Raw genomic sequence first — 9,751 nt, forward strand, 5'->3', positions numbered from 1 at the left:
GCGAGCTGAAGCCTCTCAAGCCTGGCCAGACTGGACAATCGCGGGATAACGCTCAGTTTGTTGTGGGAGAGATCCAACCTCTCCAACGGGAGCCGGTAATCGGCCTGGAAGTGGGCGATCTGGTTGTTGGACAGGTCCAGGTTTCGGAGTTGAGGGAGATCTTTCAAGGAGCTCAAGGAGACGGACGTCAGAGAGTTGTGGCTCAAGATCAGGACATTTGTGTTCGGAGGGAGAGCCTGAGGGACAGACACAAGTCCTCGGGCGCTGCAATTGGTTATAAAATTACCTGACAAGTCCGGGCCGGTAACGCGAGTGTTCTGCGCGACAGATGAACCCAAAAGGTATGTGCAGAAGAGAGTCAGGAGGTGTGGGATTGTGGACACCCCCATTTCCTGCAACAGATGTTTGTTTTTAAGAGAATTAGGAGCTCCTGTAGCTCAGGGGTTAGACCCCTCCCCTCGCACCCCACAGCCCCTGTAGCTCAGGGGTTAGACCCCTCCCCTCGCACCCCACAGCCCCTGTAGCTCAGGGGTTAGACCCCTCCCTCGCACCCACAGCCCTGTAGCTCAGGGGTTAGACCCTCCCTCGCACCCCACAGCCCCTGTAGCTCAGGGGTTAGACCCCTCCCCTCGCACCCCACAGCCCCTGTAGCTCAGGGATTAGACCCCTCACCCCACAGCCCCTGTAGTCAGGGTTAGACCCCTCCCCTCGCACCCCACAGCCCCTGTAGCTCAGGGGTTAGACCCCTCCCCTCGCACCCCACAGCCCCTGTAGCTCAGGGGTTAGACCCCTCCCTCGCACCCCACAGCCCCTGTAGCTCAGGGGTTAGACCCCCCCTCGCACCCCACAGCCCCTGTAGCTCAGGGTTAGACCCCTCCCTCGCACCCACAGCCCCTGTAGCTCAGGGGGTTAGACCCCTCCTCGCCCCCACCCCACAGCCCCTGTAGCTCAGGGGTTAGACCCCTCGCCACCCCACAGCCCCTGTAGCTCAGGGGTTACCTGCCTGGTAATCGAACCCAGGTCCTCCTCTTGCTTGTGAGGCGAGGGCTCTAACCACAGAGCTGCAGGACTCGACACGCAGCTCTCAGGGAGGATCTGGAATAAATGTGGCACAAATGACCAGTTTCATTAACCGCTGAAGCTCCCGCAGTGAGATCGCACAGCAGTGGGTGGGAGGGGAGAGGGGAAGTGAAGAGGTCCCAGGCAATGGTGATATCGCCCACAAACTATACAGTCACTACACCTTACAGTGTGTCCCGTGAAGCGCTTTGAGACGTCTCGAAGACGTGATCGGGCGCCGGGTCAGGTTATAACATGGGTGATGGACCCCAGACTCACAGAACCTTGTGGCCGGTGTCGGAGGTCCAAAAATTATTGCTGGTAAACGCAGGCGTGTGTGTGTGTGTGTGTGTGTGTGTGTGGAGTAAGGAAACTTGCTGAAGGTTTTGTCTCGAGTCACCATTGGCGGGAGAGCCTTCAGCCACTCTGCCCCCATCCCCCAGTCACTCCACCTCGCCCCCTCCTCAGCCTCCTTCAGGTCCCGCCTCAGGACCCTCCTCTCCGACCACGCCATCGGCCATCCCCTTCCCCTCCAACCCCGGCTCGGGTCTGAAATGCTGTACACTGTCCAGCGCCTTGGGACGTCCTCCCGACGTGAGAGGCGCTATACACATGTAATCTTGTTGTTGTTGTTGTTGTGTCCTGTAGGGCAGTGGTTACAGCACTCGCCTCGCAAGCGAGAGGACCTGGGTTCAGTTTCCGGGTCAGCGCATTACGTAAAAAAATAATAATAGTATTAATGTGGTCACTCAATCCACGACTGTTTGTGGGACACAAACTGCTGTACGCAATTGGCTGCCGCGCTTCGCCCACAAAATACACAGTCACTACATTTTCCAGTATATTCTGTGAAGCGCTGTACTAATCGTGTTCAAATCCCTTCACTCTCTGGCACCTCCCTCCCTACCTCTCTGACCCCCTCACTCCCCAATCCACCACCCACGCCTCCGCTCAACTGGCACCAGCCTCCTGCTCGCCCCTCGCACCCTCCACCCCATCAACTGAGGTCGCACTTTCAGCCACGACTCCCCGAAACCTTGGAACACTCTCCCTCAATCCCTCCACCTCGCCCCCCCTCTCTCCCGTCTTTCAAATCCTGTCTTAAAACCTTCCTCCCTTCCTTTTAATAATAATAATCCTTCCCAACGTCTCAAAGCGCTTCACAGAATATGCTGTAAAGTGAATTGACTGTATATTTGTGGGCGAAACCGTGCTTATGGCCACCTCCCTACCCCACGCCCGGCTCAGAGTCAGGCTCCGGCCGTTGTTAAGCGCTCTGAGACGCTGCCCTGAGTGGAGGGCGCTGTATGAGTTGTTGTCGTTGTTGTAAATCCAGGTTTCTGGAGGATATGGAGGCTCGGGTGGAGGAGAGCGTGAGGATATCTGACGTGTGTGACATTATCCACCATCACGCACAGAAATACTTCCAAATCTACATCAATTACGTTCGGAACCAACTGTACCAGGAGCAGAAGTACAGCCACCTCATGTGAGTCTGAGCCGGCCAGGTTACACGTCAGGGATTTCATGCCGATCGGCAAGATTGGCGAGAGCCAAGGCTCGGGTGGAGGGGAGCCCAGAGTGTGAGTCGGGGTACCTGCGGGAGTCCAACCCGCTAAAACCACACATAGCTTGACCATTGAGAGCGCTGTCTGTCCAGCTGGGACCACCCTACCCGTCAGGGCTTTGGCTGGCAGGGTTAACGGTTGAGTGCGTTCCTGCTTACTGCTGGTAAACAGTGGCGTTCGCGTGGAGTAAGGCAACTTGTCTAATGACCCGCCCGGGAATCGAACCCAGGTCCTCTCGCTCGCGAGGCAAGGGCTCTGACTACGACAGAGCAGGACTGCAGTGTGTAGGGACTCAACCTCCGCTCACTCTCTCCCCACAGGGAATCCAACAGTCACTTTGCCGCGGTCATTGTCCGGCTACAGGAGTTGCCTGACTGCCAGCGGCTGCCCCTCATGTCCTTCCTCCTGCTTCCCTTCCAACGCATCACCCGCATCAAGATGCTGATCGAGGTACAGTTACCTTACACACACATAAGCATTCACACTCACTCACACACGTGCGCACACATACGTGCACACACGCATACGTGCACACATGCACACGCATGCACACACGCACATTTCATTGTCAACCACGCACACTATGATTAATGTGGGGTCCTGTAGTTTAGTGGTTAGAGCACTTGCCCAGTAAGATTGACAGATCACTTTCTGGGGGTAATAAGCCCTCAAAAAAAAATAATAATTTGGTCACTCAATCAATGACTCAATCCAATGACACGTGCACACACACACACACACACACCACGCAGAGCCGGGCACACACACACACACAGAGCCGGGCACACACCACACGCAGAGCCGGGCACACACCACACGCAGAGCCGGGCACACACCACACACAGAGCCGGGCACACACCACACACAGAGCCGGGCACACACCACACACAGAGCCGGGCTAACACACACACACACGGAGCCGGGCACACACACACACACACGCAGAGCCGGACACACACACACACACGAAGAGCCGGGCACACACCACACGCAGAGCCGGGCACACACACACACACAGAGCCGGGCACACACCACACGCAGAGCCGGACACACACCCACACACACGAAGAGCCGGGCACACACCACACGCAGAGCCGGGCACACACCACACGCAGAGCCGGGCTAACACACACACACATACACAGAGCTGGGCTAACACACACAGAGCCGGGCACACACACACACACACACAGAGCCGGGCTAACACACACACACAGAGCCGGGCACACACCACACGCAGAGCCGGGCACACACCACACACAAGGTCGGGCTGACGCTCCTGTTTACTGTCACGTTTAGAACATTCTGCAGAAAACGAAGGAGGGTTCAACCAACGAGGAAAACGCCACGAAAGCTTTAGGCGTTGTTTCCAAGGTAAGAGAAGCATCTGTAACCTCTCTCCCTCTAACCCTCCACTTTGCCCCCTCCCTCGCCTCCTTCAAGACCCGTTCCCAAGACGTGAAAGTCGCTGTGTAGATGTCCTGTGTTGTTCTCTTCCACGTCTCAGATCATTGACGAGTGCAGTGCGGAGGTGGGGAAAATGAAACAAATGGAGGAACTGATAGACATCGCGAAAAAACTGGAGTTCGATAAACTGAAGGTAAAGCGCTTCTACCAACAGGATTTGAGAGAATTAGGAGCCACAGGTCATAAGCTAATAATAATAATCCTTGCATTTGATGCAGTGCCTTATCATGTCATCGAGACGTCTCGAAGCGCTTCACCGGATAAACGGTAAAGTGTAGTGACTGCATATCTTGTGGGCGAAACGCGGCAGCCAATTGCGCGCAGCAGCAGATTGAGTGACCACATCCTTGATTTTGGAGAGATTATTACCCCCGGAAAGTGATCCCCCAGTTGACTAACAAGCGGGTTCCTAGTTACCGCGAGGTAAACAGGGGCGTGTGGGTGGAGTAAGGGAAATTGCCTAAGGTTTCCGCCTGACCCTCCAGGTCTCTTGCTTGCGAGGCGAGTGCTCCAACCGCTGAGCTACACTACATCAAGTCGGGGTTCAGGGCTTGGGTTTTAGAAGCTCAGACTACGTATTTGTCTTTCAGCGCCTTGGGACGTCCTCCCGACGTGAAAGGCGCTCAATAAATGGAATCTTGTTGTTGTTGTTGTTTCAGGCCATTCCCATCATCTCCCAGGCCAGATACCTGGAGAAGCGAGGAGAGATCACCGAGATCAGCCAACGAGGAAACCTCTTCGGAATGAAGCCCAAAAGTGTGGCTTTGTACCTCTTCCTCTTCAACGACCTGCTGCTGATCACCAGCAGGAAAAGGCAAGGATACCAACAAACCCTTAACAGCCCGACAGCAACGCATGACAGTTACACAGCGCCTTTCGCCTTGGGAGGATGTCCCAAGGTGCTGGACAGTCAGGGATTTAGACCTGAGCTGGGGATTGGGATGAGGAAGAGTGGAGGGCAGGGAGGGTGGGGAAGTTAGGAGGGTGGAGGGCAGGGAGGGTGGGGAAGTAAGGAGGGTGGAGGGCAGGGAGGGTGGGGGTGTAAGGAGGGTGGAGGGCATGGAGGGTGGGGGGGTAGGACGGTGGCCGAACATGCGGTCGAAGTGGAGGATCTTGAGACGCGCTTTGAAGGAGTTCCAGATTTTCAGAGGTTGGGGGAGAGCCTGAAGGCCCAAATTCCAATGGTGCGTTGGGCAGGGGAGGGAACGCGGAGCAGTCCGGAGCCTGCTGAGCGGAGGGAGTGGACAGGTCGCTATGGGGTTAGCAACAACAACAACAACATTCCATTTATTGAGCGCCTTTCACGTCGGGAGGACGTCCCAAGGCGCTGTACAGTTGGGTCAGGACCCGAGCCTTGGGGGGGAAATGATCAGGGTGAGGGGAGGGAAGGGAGGGAGCGAGGAGGGGGTAGAGAGTCGAGAGCGGAGCTGAAGGCTGAAGGTCAAAGAGAAAGGTCTTGAGACCGGCCTTGAAGGAGGAAAGGGAGGAAGTGGAGAAGGCACTGGGGATGGAGTTCCAGAGCCTCGGGGCTGAGAGGCTGAAGGCCACCGATGGTAGGGCGGTTGGGGCGGGGGATGTGGAGCAGACCGGAGCCAGAGGAACGGAGGGTATGGGCAAGTAGGTAGGGGGATAGTAGGTCGGAGAGGTAGGAGGGAGCGAGGCCGTGAATGGCCTTGTAGGTGAGGATGAGGATCATGAATTCGATCCTCTGGGGGATGGGGAGCCAGTGGAGGCGAGCGAGGGTGGGAGTGATGTGGTCCCGAAGTCTGGTGCGGGACAGTACACGAGCTGCAGAGTTCTGAATGACCTATGGCAGGTCACACAGGTAGGGAGGAGTGAGGCCGTGGAGAGCTTTGATGGCGAGGACGAGGATTTTGAACTCTATCCCCTGGGGGATGGGGAGCCAGTGGTGCCAGGTGAGGGTAGGGGTGATGGGGTCACAGAACCTGGTCCAGGAGAGAACACAAGCTGCAGAGTTCTGAATAATCTACATCTTGTGGAGGGAAGAGTTGGGAAGGCCGACAAGTAGGGAATTGGCATAACAAATGGTATATGGGAGCAGCAGGGAGTGAGCTAATGGATGGTGTGTGATGGTGTTTGCAGCGCAGACCGGTATCTGGTGATGGATCACGCTCACCGCTCTATGGTGGAGGTACACAGTTGTACCCAAAGCTCTGAGAGGCAGAACTGTTTCCTGCTGACGTTAATCGAGAACCATCAGGGGAAACAGCTCGAGCGACTGGTCAAAGTACACACACAGTGAGTAACAATCCACGCGATTACTTTTGTTTTGGCCGGCCGGCCGGGTACCGAATCTCATCACCGTGCTTAAGAGAGAGAGACTCAGAGAGAGACTCAGGGTGTCCGACACACGTGGAAACCCATTACCGTTGCCGCGAAGCGCTTTGAGACGTCTCGAAGACGTGATAAGGCGCTGTATCAAATGCGAGGGATGATTATTAAAACAATCTTCCCACTCTCAGGTCTGACCTGCAACGCTGGCTTGATGCTTTACCCGCCCACAAACTCCACAGTTCAGAAAGTTTCAGCGATGAGAAAATCTACGAACAATGGGGTGAGTATGCACATGGGGAGGAGAGGGGGCAACTGGAGTCCTGGAGTGCAGTGGTTAGACCCCTCGCCTCGCAAGCGAGAAGACATGCGTTCGATTCCCGGGTGGGTCAGGTCAGGGCAAGAGCTTAGGTAAGGTTCCTTACTCCTCTCACACACAGCAGTAAGTAGGACTCCGGTTGTTAGTCGATTGGCGGATCGCTTTTCCGGGGGCAATAAACCCTTCAAAACAGGACTGGTCAATCAGGATAAAATATCACTTATATGGCTCTCGTTGGACCTCACCATCTCTAATTGACTGTTCCTCTTGTCAGACTGTCCACAGGTGCAATGTTTGGTAGCGTACACAGCCCAGCAAGCCGACGAACTCAGCCTGGAGCCGGCAGACCTCGTCAACGTCACCAGGAAGACACCGGAGGGTGAGTCCACAGGCGTCCGCTTCCCTTCTGCTTCAACAACGATGACAAGTTGCATTTACGCAGCGCTCTTTGCGTGGGGTAGCATCCCGGAGATCCTGACAGTGGCGGAGTCTGACCCCGAGCCAGGGGGAGAGGGAGGGGGGGGGAGAGGGAGGTGACCGTAAACATGATCAAAAAGGTCTTTCAGCGGGAATTGAAGGTGGGGAGAGAGGGCGCGAGGCAGAGGGATTGAGGGAGAGGGTGACAGAGTTTCGGGGCATAGAGCCCTCGCCTCGCAAACAAGAGGACTCTGGTTCCATTCCCGGGTGGGTCAGGGCGAAACCTGAGGCGACTTTCTTCTCTCCATACACACACACACACTCCTCTGATTACTGAGCAGTAAATAGGAACCAAACTGTTCGTCGATTGGCGGATAATAATTCCTTCAAAAAATTGAAATGTGGTTACTAAATTCGTGTCTGTCTGCGGGAACATTCGCTGCCATGTTTCACCCACAAAACCACAGTCACTCCACCTTACATTATATTCCATGTAGCACTTTGAGACGATGTAATAAGGCGCTATAGCAAATGCATAATTATTATTATTATTATTACCCTCTGACAGGCTGGTACGAGGGGACTAAGCTGTCCACTGGAAAGAAGGGTTGGTTCCCCAGTACGCAGGTCCGGGAGATCACAGACGAGCATGTGAGGCGGAGGAACCTTCGGGATCGATCCCGGCTGCTGCGAGCAGCGCAGGAGCTCCAGCGGAAACATCGGCCCAAGGAGAAGAAGCGAAATGTCGTGTCCTTGTAACTCAACCGGTGGGAAACTGCGTCTACCTGTGAGAGAGAGAGAGAGAGAGAGAGAGAGAGAGAGCGAGACCCAGGGAGGGGAGCGATTGACCTCCGCATTTCGCCGAGTGGTTAGAGGGCTCGCCTCGCAAGCGAGAGGATTTGGGTTTGATTTCTGGGCAGGTCAGGGGGAAACCTCAGACACGTTTCATTACTCCACACACACACACACACACACACACTCCTCTGTTTACCAGCAGTAAGTGGGAACCCGCGCAAAAAAACAAAACAAACAAGAAACGCGGTCACTTCAACCCACGACTGTTTGTGGGGACGCCCCTGTGTGCAATTGGCTGCCGAGTTTCACCCACAAAATACACAGTCACTACACTTCACAGTGTATCCTGTGAAGCGCTTGGAGACGTCTCAACGCCGTGATAAGGCGCTGTATCAAAGGCAAGGATTATTATTAATGTAATTGTTGTTGTTGTTAATACGCTCGCTCAGCAGCTCCGATCTGCTCCACGTCCCCCGCCCGGCCCACCACCAACAACAACAACAAGATTACATGTGTGATCACGTCGGGAGGATGTCCCAAGGCGCTGGACAGTGACAGCATTTCGGACCCGAGCTGGGGGTCGGGGGGGGGAGAAGGGAAGGGGAGGGGAAAGGGGGGTGTGGCCGATGGCATGGTCGAAGAGGAGGGTTTTGAGGCGGGACTTGAAGGAGGCTGAGGAATGGGCGAGGCGGAGTGACTGGGGGATGGAGTTCCAGAGGTTGGGGGCAGAGTGGTTGAAGGCTCTCCCGCCAATGGTGCGGCGGGTGGGGCGGGTGACGTGGAGCAGCCAGAGCCGGCTGAGCGGAGGGAGCGGGCGGGTTGGTAGGAGGCTGCAGAGGTAGGGTGGGGCGAGGCCATGGAGGTGAGGACCAGGATCTTGAACTGGATCCTCTGAAGGATAGGGAGCCAATGGAGTCGGGCAAGAGTGGGGGAGATGGGGTCACGGAGTTTGGTGCGGGAGAGGACACGGGCTGCAGAGTTCTGGATTATCTGCAGCTGTGGAGGGAGGAGTCTTCAACCTCTCGGCCTCCAACCTTTGGAACTCCATCCGACAGTCGCTCTGCCTCATCCCCTCTCTCGTCTCCTTCAAGGCCCATCTCAAGACCCTCCTCTTCGACCGCGCCTTCAGTCACCCTCCTACCCCCACCCTCCCCGCCCTCCACCCACTTCTGATCCCAACCCCCAGCTCGGGTCTAAATCCCTGATTGTCCAGCCCCTTGGGACGTCCTCCTGGCGTGAAAGACGCCGTGTAAATGTCACTTGTTGTCGTTGTTGGCTCCGCTATTCCAGACAAACCTCCTGAACTTTAATAAAAAGGTTAATTATTTTTAAGAAAAAATAGTGTTTGTTGGATTGAGTTCTGAAATATTTTCCTGTCACTCTGCCTCGTCCCCTCTCTCGTCTCAAATCTCAAGACCCCCCTCTTCGACCGTGCCTTCAGTCACCCTCCTACCCCCACCCTCCACCCATACAAAAGGAATTTTACAACTTGACTTTCAGGCTTTCCTACACTGACAAAAACTCGAGTCGTTTAGTGCAGTCGTTAAGAGCCCTCCCCTCGCAAACGAGAGGACCTGGGTTTGTTTCCTGAGCGGGTCGGGGCGAAACCTTAGGCAAGTCTCCTTACTCCACACACACACACACACACACACACACATATTCACACACACACACGCCTGTTTGCAATAAGTAGGAACTCGCTTGTTAGCCAATTGGCAGATCACATTCCGGGAGAGACCTCCCCTACCCTCCCCGCCTTCATCCCCCTCCCGATCCCAACCCCCAGCTTGGGCCCTGTTACCTGATGGTCCATCGCCTTGGGATGTCCTCCCGA

General features: G+C 55.5%; 1 protein-coding gene across 1 annotated transcript in view; it reads left to right on the forward strand.

Moving 5' to 3' along the window:
- The window catches only part of arhgef15b (Rho guanine nucleotide exchange factor 15b), a 13,380-nt gene extending 5,266 nt beyond the window's left edge, over positions 1-8,114 (forward strand). Inside the window, exons 6-14 of the mRNA XM_042345320.1 lie at positions 2,396-2,548; positions 2,948-3,077; positions 3,927-4,001; positions 4,135-4,227; positions 4,754-4,908; positions 6,198-6,353; positions 6,578-6,669; positions 6,980-7,084; positions 7,691-8,114. Of these exons, the coding sequence (XP_042201254.1) occupies positions 2,396-2,548; positions 2,948-3,077; positions 3,927-4,001; positions 4,135-4,227; positions 4,754-4,908; positions 6,198-6,353; positions 6,578-6,669; positions 6,980-7,084; positions 7,691-7,881 (1,150 nt within the window). The 3' untranslated portion in view covers positions 7,882-8,114. The remainder of the gene's footprint in view (positions 1-2,395; positions 2,549-2,947; positions 3,078-3,926; positions 4,002-4,134; positions 4,228-4,753; positions 4,909-6,197; positions 6,354-6,577; positions 6,670-6,979; positions 7,085-7,690) is intronic.
- The last annotated feature ends 1,637 nt before the right edge of the window (positions 8,115-9,751 follow it).

Source organism: Callorhinchus milii, unplaced genomic scaffold, assembly GCF_018977255.1.
Source record: "Callorhinchus milii isolate IMCB2004 unplaced genomic scaffold, IMCB_Cmil_1.0 Scaffold41, whole genome shotgun sequence".
NCBI classification, from domain to species: Eukaryota; Metazoa; Chordata; class Chondrichthyes; order Chimaeriformes; family Callorhinchidae; genus Callorhinchus; species Callorhinchus milii.